This window comes from Pygocentrus nattereri, chromosome 2 (assembly GCF_015220715.1).
Source record: "Pygocentrus nattereri isolate fPygNat1 chromosome 2, fPygNat1.pri, whole genome shotgun sequence".
NCBI classification, from domain to species: Eukaryota; Metazoa; Chordata; class Actinopteri; order Characiformes; family Serrasalmidae; genus Pygocentrus; species Pygocentrus nattereri.
Window position 1 is genome coordinate 1,678,712 of NC_051212.1, and position 16,151 is coordinate 1,694,862.

Sequence of the window (16,151 nt, forward strand, 5' to 3'; positions counted from 1 at the left end):
AAAGGGTGTCTAATGATAATGACTCTGCTCACAAAATCCCATGTGACTGTCTCAAAACATAATAAATGCCAAAGCTTAAGTATGATACCTGTAGAACATAGAGTTGTCCATTTCCTCAAATCCCTCAGATGAATGGAAAAATGAAGTTTTGCTGTAGTAAATTATCACCGCAACCACGACTGTCTTCTATTATAAGAGAAATGACCATTCAGCAGATGGTTCCGTTGGATGTTTCAATCAGGGACATTTTCTTCTCACTCACCATGCTGTAGTTCTGACCTGAGTCTATTTACTTCTTGATTCTCAGAAGACGAAGCATGAAAACAGCAACTTCTCTTCAACTTCAACTGCTTGGAAAACTTACCGATTGACTCACTTCAGTCAGACACTGAGTTTCTGTGGAGACTTGGATGTTTATTGACAATGTCATTTTACAATGATGTTAAAAGATCTACATGATCTCCTCAAATCTTCTCTCTACAGAGGGCAGAAAAAAAAACACAATTATAAAGACACATGCTTTCTCTTCAGCCAACCCAAACAGGATCTTCCCGAAATATGAAGTGACAAAGAGACAATTATTCATAATAAACAAACAAATCTTTAGATATTTTTCTTTAATAGAATTTGTATGCAGTTTCTTGTTATGTCTAGTACTGTAAACAACAAATAACATGCATAAGAGCATACATATTTTCTTTGCATCTTGAAAAACCAAATGTACTAAACATTTGTACTTATAATGAATAAATAATTTAACCAATGGGCCAAGTTGGTTGCCCCAAATGATTAAATCATGGTTTTCGTTTTGACGCACCTCTTAATGCATTTGTGTCTCTTTAAATTTGAATGTCTGAAGCTTTTTCCACACTCTGAGCAGGCATACGGTTTCTCTCCTGTGTGAATGCGCTGGTGTATTTTGAGGGTACCACTTTCTCTAAAACTCCTCCCACACTCTGAGCAGTAATACGGTTTCTCCCCTGTGTGAACGCGCTGGTGTTTCTTAAAGTTACCAATTTCTCTAAAACTCTGTTCACAGTCAAAGCAGTAATACGGTTTCTCTCCAGTATGAAGGCGCTGGTGGGTTAGGAGAGTATTCTTTCTAGTAAAACTCTTCCCACACTCTGAGCAGTGATATGGTTTCTCTCCTGTGTGAATGCGCTGGTGTTTCTTGAGGGAACCACTTTGTCTAAAACTCTGTCCACACTCTGAGCAGTGAAATGGCTTCTCTCTTGTGTGAATGCGCTGGTGTGCTTGGAGATGACCCTGATGATTAAAACTCTTCCCACACTCTGAGCAGTAATACACTCTTTCTCCTGTGTGAATGCGCTGGTGTGCTTGGAGATGACCCTGCTGACTAAAACTCTTCCCACACTCTGGGCAGTGATATGGTTTATCTCCTGTGTGAATGCGCTGGTGTGTCTTAAGGTTCCCACTTTCTTTAAAAGTCTGTCCACACTCTGAACAGTGATACGGTTTTACTCCTGAGTGAACGCGCTGGTGTATTTTGAAATGACCCTGCTGACTAAAACTCTTTCCACAGTCTGAGCAGTGATACGGTTTCTCTCCTGTGTGAATGCGCTGGTGTCTGCGGAAGTGGCTCTGTACAGTAAAACTCTTTCCACACTCTGAGCAGTGGAAAATCTTGTCTCTGTCTTTAATCTTCTTTGTTCGTCTGCGAGTTGTGTTTAGGTGGAGAGTTGCAGAAGATGTTTTCTGAGTACTGGAGCTTCCAGATGCCATGTCCTCATTTAATTTTTCCTAATTTTAGCACTGTGACGTATTTCTTTTGGTGCCGTTTCTTGATGTTTGTAGACACAAATTAGGGCTGCACAGGAAAGTGGACACTAGGAGCAGGACAGGACTTACAGCAGGAAGACATTCATTTCTGGAGAAGAAAAAGACAAAAAATGAATGCATAATGAAAAAACACAGTGACAAATTAATGAGACTCCGCACTAGTAGCTTTTTAAACATGCAATAAGTAAAATTTTTATTGCGGCACTAATAACCTGTAAATGCCGAGGAAGGTAATACCAAGTATAAATATAATGTATCTTGCATAAATGAGAAAGGAAAGTTGGGCTTTACTATGAACAAAGTTACAAGAATTCACAAATAAAAAACCTACACGCAGACTCTTTGATATGTTGCTTCTAAATGCACAGTTTATCATTCCAATCTCTATGCAGAAATCATCATCATTGGCTTAATTCACCTAGGTCTAAGAGCAATAAGGTTTGTCATATTCAGTGTGAAATTTCCAAGGAATCCCGGTTAACATCTTGTCCCAGAAAATTGACTTTTTACAGCCAATCTCAGCCATGCATGTTTTAAGCTTCTAGACGACTACTAGTCTATACTCATGGAGTTGACTTATCTGGGTGCTTGCATTTCAAATTATTTTCCACAATTGTGTATGCCACATTACTCACAAGCTAACAGAGAGGCAGACAGAGAGATGCAAAAACCTTCTAATGAACATGGACAGCCCTCAATAGCTTACTGTTCCACACCTCTCACAAACAGCTACAATTCATCTTATCTTTCCATTGGTTGATGACTAAGAACAGGCAGACTATTTCATTTAGTTCTGAAACCCCAATTGCCTAACTTGGACAAATTAAACAGAAATGGGGTTAATCTTTAAGTGTGTTTTGTGTGAGGGGCGGGGGGGTTTGGTGGGACACCATCAGGTTGAAGCTGGTGACTAATAATGACCTCTCCCATGGTTTCAGAGGTCTGTTTGTGACTTTCTGCTTAAAGTGAATATAGAGCACTTTCTCGCCGCAGATCATGGCCACCCCTGTGTTTCACTATTCTTTGCTGTCGTCACAGTGGTGTCAGGAGTGGGATACAGCCCAGAGCTGTCTGATGTGGAACTGTTTTTTAAGAACTCTCCAAGTGAACAGCAAGAGAAACAGCCTGGCGAAAGACTGTGTCATCAAATGCTGTGAGGCACCAGGGGCAACACAACCTGCCAGCATGGGTAGGCCCAGCAGTGGGGCTGGTGTGAGTAGACTTGAGGCTGAAGGGGGCACAAGGTGTGACAGCGTTGGCAGCAAGAACGAGACTGGTGAGAGTGAAACGACTGAAAGGCCTCTGCATGGGAGCAGCAAAGCTGTTGGTGAGCCAGTGTTGCAAAGAGAGAGACACTGCCTTGGGTGGCAGCACAAGCTGGGGCCAGCAATAAGTGGATCCCAGGAAGTTCAGCAAGGCCAATAGGCTGTAGGTTGAGGGCAAAGTGGACGGCACAGGGATTCATTGACCTTTGAAGAGGGGCTATGTAGCAACTCGCTACAGTCTGGCGCTGGCCTCTAGAAGCACATGAGGCATGGCCCTGCTGATGGCCACACCTATAGGAGATGTGATATGTTTGTGTTTTTTTGTGTTGAGTAGTGGGGTTAAGTGGTGTGTTTTGTGGGAGGGTGTCACCATCAGTGTGAAGCTGGTGGCTAATAGTGACCACCTTCACCCGTGGTTTCAGTGTTCTGTATGTGTCTTTCTGCTTGGTGTGAATAAAGAGCACTTTCTCACAGCAGATCATGGGCGCTCCTGTTTTACTATTCTATACCGGTGCCACAGCACTTTTTAATCCAACATATCATCTTGAGCACATTTAGTTTAGAGTTTACAGAGTTTCTGAGCTGGGCATGCAAGCACATGGAATCTAAAAGAGACACATTTACAGAGGCAGCAGCTACACAAAGAAAATAAAGCAGAAAGGAGCTCTCTAATCTAGAGTGGGACACTTCATTTAAGCATGCTGACATGTCAAACACAACAGATGAAAAACAAAGATCTACCACCCCCTACTCTTGGAGCTACAGTCAGTTTACATTCTGGTTACAGCCTCTTCATGCTTTACAAATCGATTTGGTGAAGTCTCTCCTAAAGATTAGCACCTTCCAAACTAATCACACTTTCTAAGCCGCTTCTCCTTCTGGATTGCAGGGGGTGCTGGTGAGAGACACACACATTTACTCACACACCTAGGGGCAATTTAGCATGATCCATGTCTTTGGACTGTGGGATGAAACCAGAGAACCCGGAGGAAACCCAAGCAGGCATGGGGAGAACATGCAAATTCCACACATGTAGCCTGGCCAGGGACACGAACCTCCTTGCTGTGACGTGACAGCGCTACCCACCACGCCACCATACTGCCCCTGGAGGTGAACACAAAAACTCAAAATCAAATACCATCTTTCATGTGGCCAAACTGAGCTAGCTGCCCCACACAAAAATCACTGGCGAGCTCCTCAACTAAAGCTGAAACCCATATTTACTGAGATGAAATAGAGTCAAGAAGATGAAAAGTAGCAGCAGTAAAATAAAGTAAACTTGAATTCAAGCACAAAAATAGAAGCACAAAAGTGATTTCACTACTAACTTGAATTGACCAGTACAGAAACTAAAGTTTGTACAGCTTTATTTGTCTGTCTTTGGACATAAAGCTAAAGCTCCAGAGTGAGAGGTGTGATCGACAGTAAAGCTGTCCAGGAACTGGACCAGAATAACAGAATGACATTAAACCAAAAAAAGATATCAGGACCTCAATGCATATGATTGCAAAGGAACTAAGGAAAAGACACTACTTCTCTCACTAATTTACTGAAGTAGAAGTGAAAATATTAACATTTGAAAACAATCAAGAAAGCACAAGTCCTTTCACGTGTTAATAAAGCTTGGATACATGTGTCCACCACTGTCTTTCTGAGCTTCTCCAGCCCAACTAGAGAAACATTATGGCTCAAACTCACAGAACTAAGAGCTGACATTAGCTTCCCCAGCTCAGCATGAATGAAGGCTGCTTCTGAGTTAGCTCACACCTTCACACCTTTCACTGAATACTTTCCAAGACAAGAACATTTCTCCACCATCCATCCATCCATCTTCTAAGCCGCTTCTCCGTCAGTTCCAGTAAAACAGAGTGTAAACAGAGAGAGATAAACAGCTCTTTACCTTCAGCAGATCAGCTACTGTTCCTCTCTAACACCCCAGAGCTCTTCTTCTTGCTATTCTCAGCTTCATTGTGTTTTGGAGAACCACAATTGGCGCCCCCATCTGGCCTACAGGAACGAGGTCCTCAATGTCAGATATTTTCTAATCCCACCCGTATTCAGACAACACACACCCTCTGCGCTACGATTGGCTAGATAGTCATGGGAGCAGTCCGCTGATTGGCTGGTTCAAACATTTCTCCTAACCAACATGTGAGGACCTAAAGCGGTTAGAAAGAGAAGATCCAATAGGGGAGTTTATCCCAGTTCAGCACAGCGGACGCTTTAACACAGCTTTCAGAAACACGCCTGTTACTGTTAAAGCAGTTATACATAAAAAGTGTCTTTAGGTTTCAACTCTCCATCCGTTTCACTGAATTCAGATTCAGATTCACACTGACTCACAGTAACTCACCAGTGCCCGTTTATTTACTGCAAGTTAAGAATTCACACAAGTATGATTTAAAACACACATCCGTGCATGTTTTACCCATATGGAAAAGAAATGAATGTGAAGTGAAAATGAATGAATAAGGGCTAAAATGTATTTAGTTAGTGTTTGAAACACGTTTTGTACATTTGAGATGTATCTCATATAAAAACACACGCTCACATATATCAATCATTATAACTTGTCTTACTTTATAATGTAGTTGAGCATGAGGTTATTCACAAGCTCTACGTGGCCACAAAAAAATATTTTATTTTGAATTTAATGAAACTCAATCAGATAACTGATCGTCCAGGAGAGATTCTGCTAAAGCGCATTTAAATATTAATTTATTTCTTTAAATACTAGGAGATTGTTTTTTTGTCTGTGTGTAACAACATCCTTTAGATGAAAAACTTATTTTCTCTCACTGTCTTTCACTTTCTGTCTCCTACACTTTCAGTTCAGTAAAGTGAAAGTGAAACAACCCTTCGTGTTTATCCTGCCGTTCTGAGCGAATGTGAGTCGGTGTTTATTATGTTTGTGTTTGTAGTCGTTTATTCCTGTATCTGTGCTGAGTGTTTTTAACATTGAGGCAGTGAAAAAAAAGGCATTAGTTTTAAACACACTTGTTTTGTTCTCTTCTCTCACATACAGAACCAGCAGCCAGGAACTTCTCTCTGTTTGAGCTGTGGAACAAGACCGTGTCCTTCCCTTGTCTAATTTCTGTAAAATGACAGAATCCAGTATTTCAGTAGATCAGAGTCAATTCAGCTGCTCAATATGCCTTGAACTACTGATGGATCCAGTGACCATCCCATGTGGACACAACTTCTGTAAGACGTGTCTTAAGAGCTGCTGGGACGAAGAGGATCTGAAAGGTGTCTACAGCTGCCCTCAGTGCAGAAGCTCCTTCACTCCGAGGCCTGTTGTGGGTAAAAACAACATGTTGGCCGAAGTGGTGGAGAAACTGAAGACGTCACACCAAGCTACTCCTGCCGCTCACTGTCCTGTTGGACCTGAAGAGGTGGACTGTGATTTCTGTACTGGGACAAAACTCAAAGCCCTCAAATCCTGCCTGGTGTGTCAAGCCTCTTACTGTGAAACTCACCTCCAGTCTCACTATGAATCTTCTGCCTTTAAGAATCACAAGCTGGTTAAAGTGTCCAGACGACTACAGGAGCAGATCTGCTCTGAGCATGAGAAACAACTAGAGGTTTACTGTCGCACTGACCAGCAGTGTATCTGCATGCTGTGTACCATGGATGGCCATAAAGGACACAATACAGTATCAGGTGCAGCAGAAAGAGCTGAAAAACAGGTAAAATATATTCTAACCTCCTTTCCTACGAATATTCATTTGTGTGTGTGGTTGTGTCTACTACGTTTCTCATCCTTTAATTAAGGATTGAATCTTTTTAGTATAATTTTTCTCCAAAAGTAAAATCACAATATACAGTGTAGTGTATTCTGTGTTTATTTACCCACCAAGCAATTATCAATATTAAAAGAAACCAGTTAAGCTTTTAGATCATTCATAAGTCTTGCCAAGCATATGATCTAGGTGGTGACTCGTGTAACCTATTCGATTACTTTGAATTTACTTGCACTTTCAGTTTGTCAGTTTAGACCATGGAACTGATGTTAACTCTCCCCATTCTTATTCTAAACTCCTGGGAGAGAGAGCAAGGTGCACACACCTACATTTCCTCATGTAGGTGATTCTGAATGTCTTTGAAACAGTTGATTAAAGCAGCTATTCTCAAACTGGTCCACAGGGCCCCCCAGATGGTCCACATATTCACATTAACGCAACTCAAGAATGCAACTGTCTAGGGTTCCCTGAGGACCACAGTTAGTCCTTTCAGAAAAACACAAATTTTACATCAATAAATATGGTTTTTAGACACATTATGTCACATACATATAAAAAAATGTGAGAAAACATAATATTACAGATTTTTATTTTTTTAAGGTCCTTTTGTAAGGACCCTAGTGAACTTTGTACTAATTTTTTGTATCATCTATATTTTCAACGGACAGATTAGTTCAACCAGTATCAGAATCAGTAGTGCAATATGTACATGAGATTTACGTTCTTATGAATATAGTAAAGTGGTGGTGACTGTGATAGTAAATATGAAACATCTAGTATAAAGCAGTTCAAATTATTGTATCTCTCAGTTATTGCACACAATTATTATTATTATTACACATATGAACAGTACCTCTAGGTATTGAGCTTTGCACAGATGAACCACACTGTGAATCACACACTGAGGGAGGAGTTATAGAGTTTGATGGCCACAGGTAAGAATGACCTCCTGTGGTGTATTCACTGCTTGTTGCTATTGTTTTGTATTTATTAGGTTATGTGTGTCTGTGCTTACAATACTTTTTTGGCTTATGTACCCAAAAGCATTCTATTAGCAATCTGAACATAAAGTGCACCAGGAAAGTTAAAAGGTGAGTGCACTGAACATTTTACCATGAAAACCAACAAGCACATTAACCACACTGGGCTTTTCTTTAAGAATCAGTTAGTGGAGACCCGGAGAAAATCCCAGCAGAAAATCCAGGAGAAAGAGAAGGAACTCCAAGAGCTAAAGAAAGCTGTGGAATCACACACGGTGAGTTTGAACTACAGCCGAGAAGATCAAGAGCTGGTCTGTTGAGGAGCCACAAACTGCTATAACCATATTTAGGAGACACTCTTACTCAGTATAAAAACTAAAAATATTTCTACTTTTTATAGTATTTTACTGTCAGATTGACCCATCCTGTGAATTCTAATGTGTTTGATAACTAAACCTGTGAAGTCTTTAAACTTAATTAGAAATTGTTGCAGAATAATGTTACTTATTACTTGAGTAAGAGTTCATCATTTCAAACAGTATTCATTTTATATATCAGTAAAAACTCATGCTGTGGATAAACTCAGCGTAGTTTTTATTGATGTGTATTTAAGGTAGTTTAAATATCTCTGCCACTAAACTATAGTCATTTTACACAAAACTACAAAAAATAGACCTGTAAAATTAAATGATTGAGCTTCATTTCCTTTAGCAGACTCTTCTCTTATCTCTGTGTACTTTAACAGAGCTCTGCTCAGGCTGCAGTGAAGAACTGTGAGAAGATCTTTACTGAGCTGATCTGCTCTATTGAGAGAAAACTCTCTGAGCTATCAGAGCTGATCAGAGCTCAGGAGAAGGCGGCAGTGACTCGTGCTGAAGAAGCCCTGAAGAGATTAGAGCAGGAGATTGAGGAGTTGAGGAGGAGAGATATTAAGCTGGAACAGCTTTCACAAACTGAGGACCACATCCAATTCCTCCAGGTAACAGTGCTGGAAAACCCCCACACAGAGACCTAAACTTTCAAAAATAGGCTTAAACTTTGCCATGCGATAATACTGGAACTTTTGATCTAGGACTTACATGTAAAACATGATGATGTAGCTACGTGTGTGATTGTAAAATTACTGAAAAAGAGCAGTTAAGTTTTGCTCCATTTAATCCTTAGATGTCTATAGTTATTAGTAATTTTTCTATATTATTTCAATATACAGTTGTATGCAAAGCTTTTCACACCCCTGGTCAAATTACACAGTGTGTTGATTTTCTGTCTGAAAAGAATGTAACACCACCTCTGCATGGAAGAGGACTTAAATGTGGCATATGACCTCAAAACGTGATGCACAATTATTATTATTCTGAATTGTGAACATTTTTTAACCAAATAAAACGTAGGGCCTGATGGATAAAACACATCACCAGATTTACTGTACCATTAAGAGCAAATAGTGTGGCTGTAACATATTTGCTCATTCATAAAGAAGGATTACCGGTGAGTTTCCATAATTTACACAAGCTAATGTGGTTCATATCATAATACTATCCCACAAATAATGATGCTTGAGCCTCTCTAGTGGTAATTATCTCCAGTAAGAAGCTGATGTGGAATATCATTTCTACAATATTTCCAAAAACTGTTTACCGGGAAATTATTAACAGACTTCTTTCATACCTTCAACTGACACTGTAGTTAAAACAGTCTCATTTTCCTCTATCAAATTAAAGGTTTGGCAGATCCCTCCTGCATGGAAAGTAGGTTTATCTTGTAATCTAAGTCATCAAACTGTAATTAGACAGGTTGAGATTCTAAGAACATGTTTGAATGGTTTGTTTTACACGCATTGTGTTTAAAATCAATTTTACAAATATTTTACTTGACAAAATGACATTTTATTAGTGAAAATGTATTTCTTCAAATGTCAAAACTTATCAAGCTGTATTAAGTACTGCTTTTTATATGCATAAATTGAATTCCTGGGAATAGGAATTAAAATAGGATATAAAAGCTAAAAAATGGATTGATAATTGGAATTTTAGCATGTCAATTACATTTTTAAAGAAAACACCACGTTAAACTTTAATTCATGTTGGAAAAATGGTTACTGCTACCATAATGAATTAGACAAAGGCTGGAATTCTCACCAATGAGAAATCTTAAATGCTTAAATACTGAAATACCAAAAGCTCAACAGTGACCTAACATAATTTTTTTTAGATACACAAATTTAGGCATGAAAAACTACAAGGCAGCAAGTTACCAAATCACAGTTCAGATGACTAACTTACCATTTTAACTGTCACTCAAAATTTCTGATTTTGTAAAATTTTATTTGATTTTTCTTTTCTAAACTTGTGTGGGAGAAGTATAGAGTCTGATCTGTGGTGTGTGAAGTCATTTCTGCATTTCTATCACGCTAACATCATTCAGTCGACTTCACTCACTCAAATTTTAGTCATTATTCTTGAAATTGGAAGTACTGTAATTTCTTACATTATTTCATGAGAGCAAACATTATACGTAGAATAGCAGATATCAGCTAACTGTTAGCGAGTGATGCTTATTTGCATTATAACATATATGAAATTTAACGTTAACAAATTATAGAAAAAGCTGCTTTGTGACAACACCTATTGTAAAAAGTATATAAACATCGACTTACCTAAATATTACAAATGTATGGTAATCAACAACTTTTTCTGTTCATTTAGAAAAACAAGAAAATGTAATTTGATCAGGGGTCACCAAACTTATGCATACAGATGTGCTTACATAATTATATAGAAATCTAATGAATTACATTTTAAAATTAACATTCTGCATCAACATTTTTTACTCATTTGAAAGAGTAAAATGTGGACTTTCCACAGAATATATTTGCTGGTTTCATCAGAGATAAATAACATTAAAATTGCGTAATTTATTATTGCCTGTTATATAAATGTACATGCAATTCCTTGAGATTTCAAAATTTTTAAGAGATAAGTGTTCTCTCATTTTTATCTTTATTGTCCTTCTTTTTGTTTTCTTTTCTGTTTTCTTTTTGTTCGGTGTAGAGTTTCACATCTGTTTCAGCCCCTCCTGAATTTGCCGGATGTTCAATCACTGTGTTCAGTCCTCTACTTACCTTTGAGGAGGTAGTAAAGACAGTGTTTCAGCTGAGTGAGAAACTGGAAGAGCACTGTGAACAGGAATTTAAAAAGATATCCAGTGGAGGTAGCAAATTTGTTCATTCATTCATTTATATAAAGGGTATTCTGTTTTAATTAAATGCAATATTATGACAAAGAATTACTGCAAATTCCATTGTTTACACTATTCTAAACAGACTAATTGACAAAGTAAATTTTTTTCTGTCTCTCTCTCTGTTCGTTTCTGATATCTGTGTTCAAATATTTCCACAGTGAAGGAAATAATGGTTGTTCCCCTTCCCGAACCCCAAAGCAGAGAAGAATTTCTTGAGTGTATGTCCACCACTCTTACACACACACAGTACTAAGATATCAAATAATAACTACACAAACAAATACCAGTAAAGCATTAAACCAGTCTTGGCCTGGTCCTACCCAGATTGATCACAGGCCCACCCGATCGAACATGGAAAGAATATTTATTAAGCTGCATTTTTTTTTATAACCAATCAAATATGCTCTCCACCAAGCACCACCTTCTTTTCAGCTTTTCAGCTCTCCAATCACTGCTTAGCAATCATTGCTATCCACCATTGCCTCAAGCCCTCGGTTTGTTATCCGAGTGTCAGTATTTGAATTTAAAGCTCCAGCTTTAGTAAACAATGTACCAGTTGGAGCTGTAAAAATTAGATTTCACCCCAATGCAATATATCAGTTTTACCCATCTAGAGGCAAAAACAAAATAAAAAAAAACTTCATGTCAGTTATGTGTCACTTTTATACTTTAGATGTTGTGTGACTACAAAAGCTGAAATCGGCTGTGTCAAAATATCAAATCAAATAATCTACTTAAAGGCATCAGGTCACCAAATGTAAGACATAAATGGGTTATGAATAATTTTATGTCCACCCTTGCAGTATGACCTAGCCTAGGATAATTCGGTTTAAGTTTTGACCTCAGTCATGTCATCGTCATTGGGCAAAAGTTGTGCCATACATGAGCAGACATGCTTTATAGTGAGGGTTGCTGTAGTGCTGGTTGTGTTACTGTGAATACACATTCTACTTGATTGCTCTTGTTTTGTTTTACCATATGCCAGGTGCATTGGAATAGGAAGGATGATGACTGTACTGCTGTCAGGAATAGGCAATAGCCTGATGTTATGTCATTGCAGGACAATAGTGCGTTTGGAAATTGTATTCAAGTTGAATGACCCATTTTTTTGCAGGCTTGCCCCAAAAAATGTTCTGCCTTTGGTTTAGGAGTAGGTTAATTTTATTGACTTTTTTCTGTCTGAATCTGAGTTTTTATTTATTAAAGCTGATGACGTTTGTTTTTCCGCCCATCAGATTCCTGTGAGCTCACAATGGATCCAAACACAGTGAATACACTTCTCCACATGTCAGAAGGAAACATGGTGGTGACCTGCAGTGAAACAGTCCAGTCATATCCCCCTCATCCAGAGAGATTTGACTTTTACCCCCAGGTGCTGTGTAGAGAGAGTGTGGGTGGACGCTGCTACTGGGAGGTGGACTGGAGTGGAAGTGGTGGGGTTTATATTGCAGTCTCATATAAGAGCATCAGCAGGAAGGAAAATGGTTTCTTTGGATACAACGATCAGTCCTGGAGTTTGTTCTGCTCTCCCTCCAGGTACTCATTTGTACACAATAGCAGAGGTACTGTAATCCCCATAGGATCTGACTGCTCTAGAATAGGAGTGTATGTGGATTATAGTGCAGGAATTGTTTCCTTCTACAGCATCTCGGAAAGAGTGATCCTCCTCCATAGAGTTCAGACCACATTCACCCAGCCCCTCTACCCTGGGTTTTGGGTTGGTTTAGGGTCAGCACTTAAACTGTCCCATCCACCACAACAGATGATTATGAGTCCCTAAGAAGGACTATGAGTCCCTAAGAAGCTTTGTTTATCGCTCCAATAAAATTTGTCCAGGTATGATTTTAATTATACTCCAATAATAATATAGAACGAGAAACCTCCTGTGTGTTCTGGGGCTTTATAACAGAACTGGTCTGTTTGGATCCACAAAGAAATCTCATGGAATAATGGAATAAATTTGAGAATCTTTATTTTCACATTTCTACACCGAAAATCCCAAAACCTTCCTGTATGAATCTTTTTTCAGAAAAATTATATTGTATATAATGCTTGTAAGTTTTCTTTAAACTTAAATATATTATGTAAGTAACAGTCACTATTTGACCACTGTCACATTTGATGACCATCATGTAACCAGCAGTATTGGGTTGATAGTGCCTTTATTTCTTCAGCACTACAGCTGATAAATAAAGGATAACGCTGCTCAAATAGTGACTATTAGATACTTGCATAACAGAGAAATATAATTTCAATCACACAGAAATAACATTAAAAGCCAATTTTTAATAAATGCACAAATCTCTTAACAGTATTACACAGCGGACAGCCGAAAATGTGTGCTGTAGGTAAAAAAAAGTGTTACGTTTGTTGTGTTGTGAAACAAAAATGTCAGATCAACTGCAGTGTGCTTCTAAGAGACTTACAAAACTGGCATTTCCTTTATGGCAAAGTGTTCTTTGTAAACCTGGCTGGTGAGTCTCAGGTCATTCTTTTCTTTGTTGTTTTTTTTTTAGTCTCTTTTTCTAGTCTAGAGCTAAATTTATAGACCTGGGTCTGTTTTCACAAAGCTTCTCAGAGCAAGAGAGTTGATCTAGGATCTGTTCCTATCCATCATGCCATAGTAAATTATAGCAGAATCTAATAATAGCACTCATCCTTAGTAGAATGTTGTGAATACGAGCCCTGGACTCTTCCACTATAGAAAAACCTCTGTTTGTATCTGAGTTCTAACCCGTGGTCTTTGACTAGTGTTTTCTTGTTGTTGTAATGCTGGATGATACACTATAATTGACTATAATTGACTATAACTGGCAAAGAAGCAGAGAAATGGCTTGAAAATCTGGCTCAGACAATGTCTGCAGTTAGAAATTTGCATGAAATGCTGGGATTTAACTTTTAAAGCAGTTAATTACATTACTAATATAGCAAATGAGATGGGGTGAGACCCCATCTCAGGTTACAAGATGCTAAAAAACTGTTTATTCCTGTTGTTTTATCGTACTGCATTGCTCACATGGCTTCCTAAACCACAGCTGGTTTAAAATGCAGCAGCAAGGACTTTAACATGTAGTAAAAAACAAGATTTTATTAAGCCAGCTTTGTTATCACTCCACTGGCTGCCAGTTACTGACTGTAAAATAATGTATTACTAGCTCTTAATGGTGCAGTACCTTCATACATCTCTGACTGCCTAACAAACTATGAGTGTGTTTACATGCACTTAATCTGAACTACAGAAAAATCTGATTATGTCAGTAATCCAATCACCACATTTACATGCACTTGAGCAATCAGACAAAGGGGAAATTCTTGGTTGGACGTTACATTTGTCATGTTTTCTTCTGAGAGTTTATTGGCCGGTTGCAAAGCATAAATCTGATTACTGACTCTGAGTCAGATTTCTACAAAGCACTGTCTCTTCAGTAATTAGATTTCTGCTTTTTCGGCCAATAAACTCACAGAAGACGAATAGACATAAACGAAAGAAAAAAAACAAACAAAAAGAAAAGAAACATTGCACCACTTTACACGACAATATGAACATACGATCATCTAGAAGATGAACAGAACTCCTTTATTCCCGGTTTGGTTTCAGTGCCACTCCAGATGTGTTTTGCTGTGTCTCGTGACATTGAATGTCTGATCTCGCACCGACTGAGAAATCTGATCGAGTAAGAGTTTACATGCACTGATAAATCCGGTTACTGAGCTAAAATCCAGCCTCTTTATCAGATTTCAGTCAGAATATGGTGTTTACATGACCATTTGAATAATCAGATAACAGCAGAAATCCAATTATGATCAAATTATTGAGTAAACATACTGTGAAGAAGCAGACTCAGGAATTTCACAGATCAAATCACAGATTTATTGGCGAGAAAGGGCAATCCAAAGCTCAAGGTCAAAAGACAAAGCAAAAAAGATCATAACAGGGTAACCAGTCCAAAAAGCCAGGCAAACAGAGCAAAAAGGACAAAAGGCAAAAGCAGAACCCAAAATTTCAGGCAGAGATTCAAAAACACCAGCCAGACAGACAAAGTCAGCAGTCAGCCACAAAAGAACAGGCAACACTTTCGCACTGCCTGGCTGAAAGAGAGCACTATTTAAGGTGTGACTGATTGTAGAAATTGGTAGTTGTAGAATTGTAGAACAGGTGGTTTGTTTGGGAACAGGGCTGGTACGCAAGAGAGTGAGACCTCTGGTGGCCAAACAGTGAATTGCTGACACATAACTCTAAGTCCCGAATTGTGTCTTAACATCATTCAGTTCTGCTTCTCCTTATTCCACATATGAAATTTAAAAGCCGGTAGAGCAGCTTTTTGTTTTTATACACTTAAGATCTGGAAAATGCTGCAAATAAACACTGGTCAGGCTCCTTCTCTTAATGATTTAAAAAAAACATTACATTTCTTCATTTTAGCATTTAAATTGTTTACTTATAAACAGCTTATTTATTGTTCATTATTTTAATTCTTATGTATTATTTTTATTGTTTTATTTTTGTTTTTCATTTTTATTACTGTCTTTGTTATTGTTTTGATTTTTGTCTCAGCTTTTATTGTGTCTTACTGTTTGCTGATATTACTGTATGGCAGTGGGCAGTATATTTATGTCAAATTCATTCTGAAAAGATTTTTTCACAGAACTGTATTTTCTGATTAAAAGCTTTTATTAATGCACTCGTACTTCTGTGCTCCTCAAGTGCCCTCTGGCCAACAGCACTACATGGTTTTTACAGCTTCTACTCTCAGAATTTACAGTCAGCTTTTATAGTCAGACAGCTATAGACAACTATTACACTCAGTTTTTACACAAAGCATTTACAGAGAAAGTAGACAGGTTGATTAAAATATTCTGGGGAAGGATACCAAAACAATTTCACAATGAACAGAGCAGAGCTCTGGATCTGTGGACGCCCAGCCTACACACCAGCCTGTAAATACCTGTGTTATTTGAGACTAATCAGAAGCTTTTGGTATGTTTTTAGTGGTGGGTATATCAGTGAATCTAATATTAATCAGATAATAAGCTCAGTTGGGCAGTTGAAGTGTTTAAAGCAGTCTGAAAATTAAGTGAGTGAAAAAGAGGGCTTTTCTGGTCTGCACACTCATTGAACTCAA

At 38.3% G+C, this 16,151-nt stretch overlaps 2 protein-coding genes across 5 annotated transcripts; one reads left to right on the top strand and one right to left on the bottom strand.

Moving 5' to 3' along the window:
* Nucleotides 1–393: 393 nt before the first annotated feature.
* Nucleotides 394–5,054, bottom strand: LOC119261548 (gastrula zinc finger protein XlCGF7.1-like). 4 transcript variants are annotated; one of them, XM_037532427.1, is made up of 4 exons: nucleotides 4,966–5,054; nucleotides 3,993–4,169; nucleotides 818–1,888; nucleotides 394–477 (listed from the first exon to the last, which is right to left on the bottom strand). In XM_037532427.1, the coding sequence occupies exons 3-4, from the start codon at nucleotides 1,741–1,743 to the stop codon at nucleotides 465–467; spliced, it is 939 nt and encodes a 312-aa protein (XP_037388324.1). In that variant the 5' UTR covers nucleotides 1,744–1,888; nucleotides 3,993–4,169; nucleotides 4,966–5,054; the 3' UTR covers nucleotides 394–464. The 4 variants fall into 4 exon arrangements, with proteins under 4 accessions (XP_037388324.1, XP_037388319.1, XP_037388309.1 ...); XM_037532422.1 differs by lacking the exon at nucleotides 394–477 and having other exon boundaries at nucleotides 599–1,888; nucleotides 4,121–4,169; XM_037532412.1 differs by lacking the exon at nucleotides 394–477 and having other exon boundaries at nucleotides 599–1,888.
* An 851-nt stretch (nucleotides 5,055–5,905) lies between these two features.
* On the top strand, nucleotides 5,906–15,467 carry LOC108443624 (tripartite motif-containing protein 16-like). The gene is made up of 7 exons (XM_017724384.2): nucleotides 5,906–5,953; nucleotides 6,091–6,754; nucleotides 7,968–8,063; nucleotides 8,534–8,767; nucleotides 10,839–10,998; nucleotides 11,187–11,246; nucleotides 12,264–15,467. The coding sequence occupies exons 2-7, from the start codon at nucleotides 6,167–6,169 to the stop codon at nucleotides 12,806–12,808; spliced, it is 1,683 nt and encodes a 560-aa protein (XP_017579873.1). The 5' UTR covers nucleotides 5,906–5,953; nucleotides 6,091–6,166; the 3' UTR covers nucleotides 12,809–15,467.
* Nucleotides 15,468–16,151: the final 684 nt, after the last annotated feature.

Bases quoted from the DNA above. Each gene is read 5' to 3' on its own strand.
- LOC108443624 (XM_017724384.2), top strand. From the start codon at position 6,167: ATGACAGAATCCAGTATTTCAGTAGATCAGAGTCAATTCAGCTGCTCA. The intron at 10,999-11,186 runs GTAGCAAATTTG...ATATTTCCACAG, and splicing joins TAAAAAGATATCCAGTGGAG to TGAAGGAAATAATGGTTGTT. The intron at 11,247-12,263 runs GTATGTCCACCA...TCCGCCCATCAG, and splicing joins CAGAGAAGAATTTCTTGAGT to ATTCCTGTGAGCTCACAATG.
- LOC119261548 (XM_037532416.1), bottom strand. From the start codon at position 1,743: ATGGCATCTGGAAGCTCCAGTACTCAGAAAACATCTTCTGCAACTCTC.